The sequence below is a fragment of the Carettochelys insculpta genome, chromosome 4 (genome assembly GCF_033958435.1).
Source record: "Carettochelys insculpta isolate YL-2023 chromosome 4, ASM3395843v1, whole genome shotgun sequence".
NCBI classification, from domain to species: domain Eukaryota; kingdom Metazoa; phylum Chordata; order Testudines; family Carettochelyidae; genus Carettochelys; species Carettochelys insculpta.
Genome location: NC_134140.1, coordinates 78,360,064 through 78,373,619, shown reverse-complemented (window position 1 = coordinate 78,373,619; position 13,556 = coordinate 78,360,064). Strand labels below are relative to the sequence as shown.

At 41.4% G+C, this 13,556-nt stretch overlaps 1 protein-coding gene across 1 annotated transcript in view; it reads left to right on the top strand.

Annotated features, from left to right (window-relative positions):
- The window catches only part of GRIA2 (glutamate ionotropic receptor AMPA type subunit 2), a 136,666-nt gene that overhangs the window by 106,367 nt on the left and 16,743 nt on the right, over positions 1-13,556 (top strand). Inside the window, 1 exon segment of the mRNA XM_074993133.1 lies at positions 10,358-10,556. Within this exon segment, the coding sequence (XP_074849234.1) occupies positions 10,358-10,556 (199 nt within the window).

Genomic DNA, 13,556 nt, shown 5'->3' with positions numbered 1-13,556 from the left:
AAATCGCCATCCATTTCCTCTAAAACCATGTGAAGTAGTTACAGACAGCTGCTATGGTTTTGTTTATAGTTTATAGGAATGTTTTAGTTTTATAGGAATCATAAAGTAAATTGCCAGGATGAAAATGAGGATCGAATAATTTAAAATACACACACCTCTCTTGAGGTGTTTCATGAGCTTTATTTGGAAGAAGAGTGAGCGCTTTCTCCGCATTTTTCCTTTTGCAGTTCATTAAATATTCTATTTCCTTTGTGTGCAAGCGGTTGGGGTCTTGATTCAGCAAAGTAGTTTGACACATACATAATTACCTTGCCAAATCAGGACCCCATGTGAACAATTGAAATATGCCAGTTGTTGGTAATGGGAATTAAATCTGAGGAGCCTTGTAACCATTCTCTATGAATTCACCTTCCCTTCAACATTCTAATATAGGAGATGGGAAAGTTTTGTGTCCTCTGACTTTACTGTGTCTAATTAGGCAGTAATGTATGAATGATTACTTTTGAGCAAACCAAAAAACCTCTCACTGATGTGGCCGTTCTCATGTGCTGTGGTCATGGGTGCCATTTTGGATTTTGGTTTGTGAGGTATCTTTGACCATGATTCCAGGGGCTGCTTAGGCATTTGAAAACTTGAGTTTTCTGAAAGTTTTCTGCCAGGAGCCATGTATCTAATTCCTATGTAAAAGAAAATGAAACAAATATTAGACCCACTCATCTTAATGACATGTTCTGACATATTGTGGCAAGTTACTTAAGGGATGCTGTTAGGTTTGGGATTTTAATATATATTCTTACTTTGTTACTAACAATGCAGGAAAACAGACTCTATGGCTATATATAGATTAGAGAAATTCGTCATCAGAATAGCCATTTTCCCAACAAAACCCACAGAGCATCCATATTTCCAAAGGCAGATTTCTGGTGGCAGTAAGTTAACAGAATGCAGCACTTTTGTTGACAGCTGCACCCTGCTCACCACGAGCAAAAATGCTGCTATGGATAGATATGTGTCAACAAAACACCAATCTGGATGTTCCTGGGGGCTGTCTGTCAACAGAAAAGGCTTCTGGGATACTACACAATCCTGTTTGCTGTGCTTCCAGATGGCTGTTTTGCTGATAAACCTGGGCAGTCTGGCCACTTTCCGTCAACAGAGTGGATTGTTCTTTCGATCCGCTTTTTGTGGTTTGGCCATGATCTGTCCACAAAGGTTTTGTTGCAAAATATCTTTTGACACAAATTTCTGCCAACAAATCCCAGTAATCTAGACAGCCTATCAGAATTCCAGAGTCTCAGCTCTGGAAGGGATGTGGGGTCTAGTGGGTTACAGCTGACACAGATACATTTGGGTTCTATGTAAGAACATCAGAGTGGCCATACTGTAAGAACATCAGAGAGGTCCATCTAGCCCAGTATTCTGTCTTTTGACAGTAGTGAAGGCCAGGGGCTTCAGAGGGAATGACCACAACAGGCTACCATTGAGTGATTCATCCAGTCACCCATTTCCAGCTTCTGGCAAATGGGCGAAGGATATACAGAACATGGTGTTGTATTCCTGCCTGTGCTGGTTGGTAGCTACTAGAGGACCTGTTCTCTGTGAACTTACCTAATTCTTTTTTTGAACTTTGTTCTAGTCTTGGCCATTACAACATCCTTTGGCACAGGCTGACTCTGAAGAAATAATTCTGCTTGTTTAAAACCTGTTGCCTATTAATGTCATTGATTGACTCCTAGTTCTTATGTTATCTTGAATGAGTAAATAACACTTCATTATTTGATTTTTGATGTCATTCATGATTTTATAGATCTCTGTCATATCTCCCTCTTAATCATCTCTTTTCCAGACTGAAAAGTCCCAGTCTTTTTAATCTCTTCTCCTAGGGATTGTGTTCAGTACTAATAATTTCTCTTGTCTTTCTTCAGACCTTTTCCAAATCCAATATATATATTTTTTGAGATGGAGGGGATAGAATCTGCACACAGTATTCAATGTGGTGATATCAGGGATATATAGAGAGACAGTATGATATTTTCTGTGTCATTATCTGTCTCCTTCTTAATGGCTACATCTACACTAGCACACTACGTCGAAGTAGCCTATTTTGAAGTTAGGACATCTAAATAGGCTACTTCGACGCATATCATCTACACGTCCTCCAAAGCTGGTGCCGTCGACATTCAACATCGAAGTAGTGATGGGGAACATCAAAAGGAGCCGCCCCAGAAGGAAATGCGGAGCATCCACACACACAAGCACTCCCAGTCAAAATAAGGGGCCAGCAAAGCCCCAAGCCGCTCCTTTAAAGGGCCCCTCCCAGACACACTTGCCCTGCACAGTATAAGATCCACAGAGCCGACAACTGGTTGCAGACCCTGTGCATGCAGCACGGACCCCCAGCTGCAGCAGCAGCATGCAGAAGCCCTGGGCTAAGGGCTGCTGCACGCGGTGACCATAGAGCCCCACAGGGACAGACCATCTCTCAACCCCTCAGCTGATGGCCGCCATGGAGGACCACACTATTTCGAAGTAGCAAGACGCGGATCATCTACGCATGCCCTACTTCGACATTGAACATCAAAGTAGGGTGCTATTCCCATCTGAAGATGGGATTTCGACGTCTCACCGCCTAACGTCGATTTCAATGTCGAAATAGCACACGGCGCATGTAGGCGCAACGCGTGCTATTTCACCGTTGTTCCGGCTACTTTGAAGTAGCTGGCTAGTGTAGACGCACCCAATGTGTCCCAGTATTCTGTTAGTTTTTTGTTTGACATGGAGCAGATCTTTTCAGACACCTATCCACAATGACTCCAAATATCTCTTTATTTATGGGCTCAGCTAACTTACCCTGCATCATTTTGTATGTATTGTATCAAAGATTCAGCTTTGCTCTGGGTCAGGGGAGTCCTGTGCTTCTAGGTGGTTAGCACATGTCTCAGAGGTTCACTGTGACTCTCAGCATAGCCTCTCTCCCCTTCTGGAGCAAGAGTCCAAGCCTACTGAGATGCCTTCAGCATAGACCAGTCTACAAGTTTGGTTTGAGAACCCTCCTGAGTCTGTCTTCCTTTTCAGGGAGTGTCTCTGTGCTGGTGTGCAGAGGGTTGGGGAGAACCCAGAGTTGCCCTCTGCTTGGAGTTTCCAGTCCAGGGACCCTAAAGGCAACAGCTACAGGTAGTTTTACCAGCACTATAGCCCTTGGCCACTTTCCCCAAACAGCCCGTCCCAGCTCCCAGTACCTGACCATTCTCATCCTCCCAGCTCTTTTACAGCACACCATCCTTCCTGTAAGGGAGCCTTTTAAATGAGTCCCAGCAGCTTCTTAATGGGCTGCAGTTGTTCGGATTAGCCTGTCTCTCTTAATTGCCTCCAGCAAGTTCTTAATTAACTCCAGGTGTGTTATGGTGTCTGCCTAACTTATTTGGTTCTAGTACATTCTTGATTGCTCTGGCACAGCCCCTGCCCTGGTCACTCAGGGTACAGAAAACTATCATCTAGGCTGCCTCTGCACCACAGCAATTCTTCGAAAGAAGTTCTTCCAGAAGAGATCTCCCAAAAAGCTTCTTTTGAAAGATTGAGTCCACACACAAAAAAGCAGATCGAAAGATGGATCTGCTGTTTCTATGGAGAGTGTCCAAACAGCCCATGCTCTTTCAAAAGAATGGACCAGGAACTGAAAAATCCAGAGCCATGAGGGCTGCTCTTTTGAAAGAAGGGCTCGCAGAACATCTGCACGCACTTTTTTTTTAAGGAATCTTTCAGAAAAAGGCGCTCTTCCTCATCTGAGAGAAGAAGAGGGCCACTGGAAAACGGGCCATGTTCTTTCAAATTCAGATCAAAAGACCATATTTTGTGTGTAGACATTCTGCAGCTTTTTTTTAGAGAAGGTCCAGCTTTTCCAAAAACCTTGCTAGTATAGGCGCATCCCCAGTGGCCATTATATGTACCATCCACCAGACTACCGGAGACGACTGGCCTGGGTCTGTCAGAGTGTATTTGGGATTATATATTGACTTGTGCATTGCAGTACATTTATCAACATCTGCCTTTGTGTTGCCCAGTCAGCTAGTTTTGTGGAATCCCTTTGTAACTGCAGTTTGCTTTAGACGTTTTCTCGCAAATAAATTTTGTATTGGCAGATTTTGCCAACTCACTCTTTCCCCTTTTTCCAGATCATTTCAAAGAGTATGGGTCCCGCTATAGACCCATGGGGGACACCATCATTTACTTCTCTTCATTTTGACCATTTATTTCTACCCTGTTTCCTGTCTTTTAACTGGAGTGCGCAACACAGCTTTGGGGTTCATCTAATGATCCTTAGTTTACTTTAATGACAAGGCTCTTGTTGTCTTAATCACCTAGCCTCTGTGTATAAACTCCTTGCTGCACAGTCTGTGCTGCTCCCAGCTTCTGAATTGATCACAGAACACGTGTAGATTACGTTGCAATCATGCAGTCCTCCAGAATGTACTTCTCTAGACATTCTGTAAAAGATCATTTCCATGACCAGGACTCGCTGTTTAAGGAAAAAGGCAGTTTTTCACATCCCCATTCCTGTGAAATAAGGTAGTTAATTCTGGTTTTGGAGGGCACTGTGCCTTTGTTAGAAAGCGGTATGATTGCTCAGAGCTCCAGTATAAAACAGGAGAAAAGCCTGTTGAGAGTCTTTGGATTTTAGTTTAGAGCTGGAAGTAATAAAGGTGATGCTGTGGTGGATGTCTGCTGTAGACCACCAGATAAGGTGGACAAGGTGGCTGAGTTTTTCCTTGGACAGTTAATGGAAGCTGCCAGATCACAAGTTCTGGTTCCCATAGGAAATTCAATCACCTGGAAATCTCCTGGGAGACCAATACAGCAGGAAACAGAAAATCCGGAAAGTTTCTGGAGAATGTTGGGGACAACTTCCTGGTGCAGATGCTGAAGGAAGCAAACAGGGGCCATGCTCAACCTAACCACTGGTCACAAAGAGGGAGAAAATGATAGAGGAAGTAAATGTGAGTGACAACCTAGGCAGCAGTGATCATGACATGGTTGAATTTAGGATCCTAAAGAAAGGAGAGGAGCAGAATACAGACCCTGGGCTTCAGAAAAGCATATTTTGACTCCCTCAGCTAACCAATGGGCAGAATCCCCTTGGAAGCTAACAAGAGGGAAAAGGAGTCCAGGAGACCTGGAAGTATTTTAAAGAAGCCCTACAGAAGGTGCAGGAACACACCATCCCAGTGTGCAGTAAGAAAAGCGACCAGCTTGGCTCAATAGAGAATTCTTTGGAGAGCTTAAACACGCAAAAAAAGAAGCTTACAAGAAGTGGAAACCTAAACAGATGACTAGGGAAGAGTCTAACTATGTTGCTCAAACATTGGGGGTGGGGTAATCAGGAAGACCAAGTTGCAATTGGAGTTGCAGCTAGCAAGGGATGTGAAAGGCAATAAGAACAGTTTGTACAGGCATCTCAGCATATGAAGGTATTCAGGGAAGGCATGGGGCCATTACTAAATGGGCAAGGTAATCTAGCGACGGATGATGTGGAAAAAGCTGAAATACTCAATGCTTTTTTTTGCCTCTGTCTTCACAGAAAAGGTCAGCTTCCAGACTGCTGCTTCAGGCAGCACAGTTTGTGGAGAAGGTGGGCAGTGCTCAGTGGTGAACTATCAGGTTAAGAACTATTTGGAAAAGCTAGATGCACACAAATCCATGGGACCAGATCTAATTCATCCAAGTGTGCTGAGGGTGTTGGCTTATGTTATTGCAAATTCATTGTTCATTGTCTTTGAAAACTCCTGGCAACTGGGGAAGGCCCGGATGATTGGAAAAAGGCAAATGTAGTGCCCATCTTTAAAAAAGGGAAGAAGGAGAATCTAGGGGACTACAGGCTCGTCAGCCTCACCTCGGTCACTGGGAAAACCATGGAAGGGCTCCTCAAGGAATCAATTTTGAAGCACTTGGAAGAGAGAAAAGTGGTCAGGAATAGTCAACATTTCATCAAAGGCAAATCATGCCTGACCAATCTAACTGCCTTCTGTGATGAAGTACTGGCCCTGTGGATACAGGGAAGGCAGTATGATATACCTGGACTTTAGCAAAGCTTTTCATACTGTCTCTCACAGCAAGTTTGTCACCAAATTAAACAAGTGTGGATTGGATAAATGAACTGTAAGGTGGATAGAACGCTGGTTAATCATCAAGCTCAATGGGATGTGATCAACAGCTTGATATCTGGCTGGTAATTCATGTTAAGAAGAATTCCCCGAGGGTCAGTTCTGGAGCCAGTTTTGTTCAACATCTTTATTAATGATCTGCAGGAGGGGATGGATCACACCCTTAGCAAGTTTGCAGATAACACAAAGCTAGGGGGAGAGGTAGATCCATTGGAGGGTAAGGATAAGATCTAGAGTGACAAATTGGAAGATTGGCCCAAGAGAATCCTGATGAGGTTTAACAAGGACAAGTGCAGAGTCCTGCACTTAGGACGTAAGAATCCCAAACAGTACTACAGGTCCAGGACCAACTGGCTGAGCATCGGGATCTGGGCATTACAGTGAATGAGAAGCTGAACATGAGTCAACAATGTGCCCTTGTAGCAAGAAGGCTAATGGTGTATTGTGCTATATTAGTAGGAGCAATGGCAGAACATATGGCAAGTGATTATTCCTCTTTATTCAACATTGCTAAGGCCATATTTGGAATATGGTGTCCTATTCTGGGCCCCACATTACAAGAAGAATGTGCACATGTTGGAGAGAGTCCAGCAGAGGGCAAGAAACAATATTAGGAGGCTGGAGCACATGACTTATGAGGAGAGGCTGAGGGATTTAGTCTTATTTCATCTACAGAAGAGAAGAATGAGGGAGGATTTGATAGCCATCAGCTGCCTGAAGGGGGATTACAAAGAGTATGGAGGGGGCTGTTTTAAGTGGAGACAGATGACAGAACAAGGAGGAATGGTCTCAAGTTGCAGTGGGAAAGGTGTAGGTTGGATATTAGGGAAAACTGTTTTACCTGAAGGGTGGTGAAGCACTGGAATGCATTACCTAGAGAGGTGGTGGAATCTCCATCCCTAGAAGTTTTTAAGTCCCAGCTTGACAAATGCATTACCTAGAGAGGTGGTGGAATCTCCATCCCTAGAAGTTTTTAAGTCCCAGCTTGACAAATGCATTACCTAGAGAGGTGGTGGAATCTCCATCCCTAGAAGTTTTTAAGTCCCAGCTTGACAAAGTCCTGACTGGAATGATTTAGTTGGGATTGGTCCTGTTTTGAGCACAGTGTTGGTCCTGATGACCTCCTGAGGTCTCTTCCAACTCTATGATTCTGTGGTGGCAAGGTATGTTTGCCTTTCTCAGGGATAGAATCACAGACGTTGCTCAGCACATGATATGTGGTAATGAGGCTCATCATCTCAAATCAAGATGACCACACTTAATTTTTAGCTGCATGAAAATTAAACAGATAGCTGCTAAATTATTTGTAATGAATGTAGCCTCTGTTAGCTTAATATGAAAGATTGTTTTTTGTCATTTTGCAGGGTAACAAAACATGAAAATTGCCATGCATTGTGTTGTTAAAATGCAAATACTTTTGTCAAAAGTAAGATTAGCACATTAGCACAAAAGGTATATAACATTCAGATTATTTTTGAAATATACTTGGCAGGTAGTGTCATTACTGCATTTGAGATTCTCCCATTTCATTTCTAAACATAATTCATAATGAAAACATTAAATTCTACAATAATCTGTCTTTCTACTTACATTTTACTAGAAAAAAAAATAAAACTGAAAACTCTTCCATAAATCTGTTCTTATACCAAGACCATTACTATGGTAACAGAACAGTAAAGAAATGAATTAAAGTGAAAACAAACAAACCTCTCTGCTGCTCCTCTTACCCTAAATTGTATGGAGGATGATTTAGGTTTTCTCTGCATTAGGATATTTTTGCTCACAGTTCACACTATCATTATCACCATTTCATTTCCTCTAGTGGAACAGTACAGGGAGCACTAATGTGGAAAAAATGCCAATTGATTGTGCAGTTGTAAATACTGTGACATGCTCCGAATAGACAAGATTATATAGAACCTTAAACACTGGAGCCCAATCTACAGTAATACTCCTGCCATAGCTATTACAGGTAGAGTTGAAGGCCTGGTAGCAGTGGTGTGTAATTTTAGCAAAATTTTCTTAGCACAAGAAACACCTGCACAGGTCATGTTTTCAAAATGCACGTGCATTCTTTTTAATTGCAAAATCCTATTTTGTAGTTATGAAACATGTTGTGCAAATTGTGTGACTGTGTGCACGATTGAGTAATTGGGTGTGAAGTCACCTGACGTGTATCTGTTAATGCTTATTTGCTTGTATAAATATAAGTTCTTGCTGGTGCACCACTTGCATCCACCTTTGAAATTTTGGTTCAAAATGTATGTCAAAAAAGGAAATTGTTCAGTTTAGTTGGGGTGTATAGTATGGGAAAATGAACGTAAATGGTAACTAAATAGCTCTTCCATAGAAAGTACTAGGAAGCTAAAGAAATAGTTACAGTTAAAGAATAGTTAAAGAAATAATGACATTGGGTTTGATTCTTCTTACAAAGATTATGGGAGTTTTGCCTGTCTGAGGACCCAAAGATTGTATCTGTAGTTCTGTATATTATTGCCAATTGCATGTAATGCGATTTTAACATAACTAACATAATCAGTACTAGTGTTTTCAAAGACAGAAATTACATATACTTCACCTTGCAAACACATAACACTTGTCATAGAATCAGCTCTTTAATTATTATGATGCAAACACTGGGATGTTTGCTGTTCCCCAACATGGCTTTTTCCCCCTAAACCTGAGAAAAAAATAATTTGCCGAATATACTAAAGTCTAGGGACAATATGTGGGATTTCAGAATTTCTTATCTATGGTCCCTTTTAATAGCACATTCAGGGCCATATATACTGCCATTGATTTTTATGCAGAGCTTCCAATTAGACAGTCGTACATGGAGATAAACATTCAGAGTATGTCTTTATTGCCATTGGGGTTTTCTACAATAAGAATCACAGACATGATTAGTCTTGAATTGTTGCTTGTATTTTTGTTCTGTTTGATAAATCAGGTTTACAGAAATAATTTTAGTTTCTAAAAATCTCAGCATTTTTTCTCACCTGATCTATTTCCTATTACTTAATTTAAATTTACATTTACACCCTGTTAGGTTGTGTGATTAACATGTAATTTTTTATACATTACATAGTGCAGATACATTATCAAAATATCTGAAGAGCAGTACCACAGGATTTATGGGCTTCCTTTTCTCAAATATACTCGGATTTATAACAAGTTATTAAGCACATCTCCAAAAGCTTTGTATATCCTAGTATAATGTACTGCTAGGAAACAGTGGAGTAATAAATTGGAAAGTTTCAAGTATATACTGAAGTTTGAGTTTGACATCAGCCTTAGCAGTTTTATTATATTTTGTGTTTCGAAAAATCATGGGATTTCTTTAGTAGTGAGCTCTAAATTTTTAATCTGTGTTTCCTGAGCTCTCTCTTCTTTTCCTGAGCATGAAATGCAAAACAAAGACATACAACAGCCCACCTATTGCAGTTAAAGCATCAGCTAACATTTAAAAACCTGTACTTTTTCTTATCCTTGCTATTATTGTGTCTGTTGGTAGTGGCAGTGTTTTGTGTCTATTCCCTTGTTTGCTAAATGTTTGTATGTTCAACAGTAGCTACTTATTATTTATTTTATTAGAATTCACTTGGCTAAAATCTTTTGCAAGTAGCACCACCCATTTCTTAGCACAGTTTAATTCCTTCTAATTACTGTATGGCCAGGCAGCAAAAGTCATTATTTTATGGATATCTTTGTCTGAATGGCTCATGAAAATAAGCAGCTTTCAGCCATTCAGTTTTTAAGTACGTTTCTAGTTTATCTGAAACACTGTTTCATTGATGGTATTTGATTCCCTTGTCTGTGTTTTCATCTGTCATACACAGGACCTCAGATGAGAAATCATGAAAAGCTTATTTGTTAATATGGCGTACTGTGATTTGAGCAGTTTCATTTCAGGATATTCACCTCTCTGAAGAACTGGGGCATTAATTCTCCATAAAGTAACCTCAAGTCTGCAGTCCTGATTTCAGCGAAGTCCACCAGATCTAGTGAAGCTTACAGTCTCACCCAGCAGAACTTTACAGTGAATTAATTTCCTGTTTGATTAGTATGCAGAGCAGCAGTACAGAATAACCTGAAGTACTGCCTTGTGTTACAATGCATCATTTGCATAAAACTGATAACTTGTGTTTCTTTTAGGACATTCATTTCATTTTACAAATCCATTTCATACTTGTTATTAGATCCCTGTCGGGGCGCATTGTTGGAGGTGTGTGGTGGTTCTTTACCCTGATCATAATTTCATCCTACACGGCTAACTTAGCTGCCTTCCTGACGGTTGAGAGGATGGTGTCTCCCATTGAAAGTGCAGAGGATCTTTCTAAGCAAACAGAAATTGCTTATGGGACGCTAGATTCTGGTTCCACAAAAGAATTTTTTAGGGTAAGAATTTCTTTCCTGTCTTTCTGTTTTGATCTTAAAACGTCATTCAGTTGTCTAACTTTTTTCTCCTAGGCTCTTCTAAAAGGTTTGTATGAAAATGTTACATGCTCCTCTGCTATATCACAAAAGTAAAGTATTCCTTGTCTATGTGGAGCAAGAACCTGGTACCACATTTCTTTATCTAGAAGAGCTTGAAGATCTCATTTACAATAAAGTGAAACATGGCTAAAAGTAGATTTACTAAGGTAGTATTTCATTATGTAGTCCACACACCCAATTGGTGTAATTCACTGTCCAATGTAGTGGCACCTAGACCAAGACAGAATGAGTCTCCTCTACAGCCTTAGCTGAGAAGCATGTGTGTTTTGGCTCAGACTGTAGACACGCATGCACTAAGCTCCAGAGATCCTGGTTTCAAGTAACAATTACATCGGCAGTTACAATTAAATGGAAAAATCAAGACCTGAATTTACAGAATAGCTTCTTCTCTTAATTTGAGTAGCACACCAACAACATTTATTTATCACAATTATTTTTAAAATATGTGGTGTCTTAGAATCTGAACCTTTAGTACCCTATCATTTTTGTGTTTCAGAATATATCATAATATTTTTGTTACCTGTCACATATCCATAATTCAGTCTCCCCATACCTTTAAAATCAGAGCTTGTAGGGCAGGCATCTCAGAAAATCAAACAGGATGCTAATTTTATTTGTGTGCTGTGTTGTATCTATGCTTGCTTTGACATGGCTGTACTTTTAAGAGGGCAGTGGATTTGAAGAATGACTCTTTGAAGAAGCCATTTTGTTGTTATCTTAATGTCTTATATCAGGACAGGACTGTGAGGTGGTGCAGCTGCTGGGGGAACAGCCGGTGTGCTCCTTTCTTTGCTGTCCCTCCCAATGGAGAAAAGCAGCAGAATTCTGAGCCCTGCTCCCTGCCCTTCTATGGAGCTGCATCTCCATCTGCGTACAGCAGGACAGGGCTGAGAGGCTGAGGATGGGGAATCTCTGCTCCTTTCACCACTGGGAGAGACAGCAGGGAAAGGAACACACTGGCAGTTCTTCTGGAGGCTGTATCATTCCCAGCCATACCCGCCTCTCCTCCCTGCCCCCCGCAACCCTCTTCTGCTGTGCCCAGAGGGGAGGTTTGAATCTGTGGAAGAGCAGAGGCTGAGGCTGGGGACTGTACAGCTGCAGAGGCATGGGGGAGCTGGCTCTTCCTTCATCCTTCTGGTATGCCATACCAGCTATAAATACGTTGCTAGCACAGGGTGCTGGATTGCACCCGCTTACTTTCACTGCTGACTATAGTAGGATTCCGTCCTTCATACCACACCAAGGGGTTTTCTGCGGTCACAAGTTCATCAGAGCTGTTAGCTTGGAACAAGTTGTGAATTGTTGTCCTACATTCAAGGTTGGGCCTTTAATTTGGGAGCAGGTAATTAGCAAAGATTTGCCGACTCGTCATGTTTAGCTACACATGGCTGTGTTCTTACATAACCAGAGGCAGGAGGTAGGAATTTGCATTCCTTTCTCCTAGGTATTTCCCAGGAAATGTGCTCTACAGTCATTGCTCCCACATTGTTCAGTAGAGTTGTTTGAGTATCCAGGCACACCAATAATACTTATATAACCTTTGTATTTAGTTTGAAAGACTTCAGGTAGGTACATGCAATTCAATGCAATCTCTCAAAGGTAACTGAAAGCTATTGCCGTGCTTGTCACCCTTTACAAGCGGCAGGCTTGATTATTCACACTGGGAGTGGAGGCACACAGTAAGTCTATCAGTTAGTTTTGGGCAGTGCCTTTTTTGTGAAAACAGAGGAGCCCTTACTCAACTAGCTCCCCACCCCCAGTCAGTCCCATGGCTGTGGCTGCCAAGGTGCTGGCACTCAGTACTGGCAAGTACTGGCACAGAAAAACACTGTTTGGGATTCAGAAGGCATACTATTCATACATTCTGTTACCTATTCTGCTGCTAACTAGCACACACGATGTGCAAAGAAAAGAGCAGCAGGGGTGCCCAGAGCAGATGGAGTAGGTAGGCTACTATACTGCAGATAGTCATTCCACCTCAGACCCCAAATCTGTCTGAGTGAGCCCCAAATTAACCATAGGTGCACTCTTGTATCCAAATTAGTATGTAAAAACACTTACACTCCATGTAAACCTTTATTTAGCTATATAAATACCCACACAATGAGTAGGAACAGCCATGTGATGAATATTATTATACCTGCCCCTGTTTACACTTTTAGCTGAAGCATGCAGTTTTTACAGCACAAACTCCCCGAATCAGCAGTTTACAAATGGAGAAGTGCTAAGACTCTGAATACATTCTTTAAGTGATGGGAGGGCAAAAGAAGGACGATAACATAATTCTAAACACAGGGATACTCATTCAAAATTATATTTTTCGTGCAGCTGTGGCTTATCCATCCTAGGCAGCAAAAACATCCCTAAGTCAATAAGGAGAGTATCTGCTCATGCCATCCCCCTAATGCCATAGAACCATTACCCAGACCTTAACATACCCCAACAGTAACCTTTTGGAAGTAAATGTGGCATTTTACCTCAGTTTCCCTGTCAGTAAAATGGGGATAATAATTTATTTATAAAGCACTTTGGGACCCAGGAAGAAAGGTAAAGTGGTATTTAGAAATTATGCATTGTACGTTATTTTTCAAACAACCCACCAAGAAGAGCTTTCATGAGGGGTTTTTTCATCTGATAAAAGGTGTCAGTGTATTAGTTTTCTTAGAAAGGAGGGAAAATAATGGCACCCAATGCTGCACAGAATGTATATGAGACGTAGTCCTTACCAAAAGCTCACAGTCTAAGCAGGCAGACAATACAAATTCTAACAGAGACTCCAGAGCTGTGTCTACGATAGCCAAAAACTTCAAAATGGCCATGCAAATGGCCATTTTGAAGTTTACTAATGAACCGCTGAAATACATATTCAGCGCCTCATTAGCATGCGGGTGGCCGCAGCAC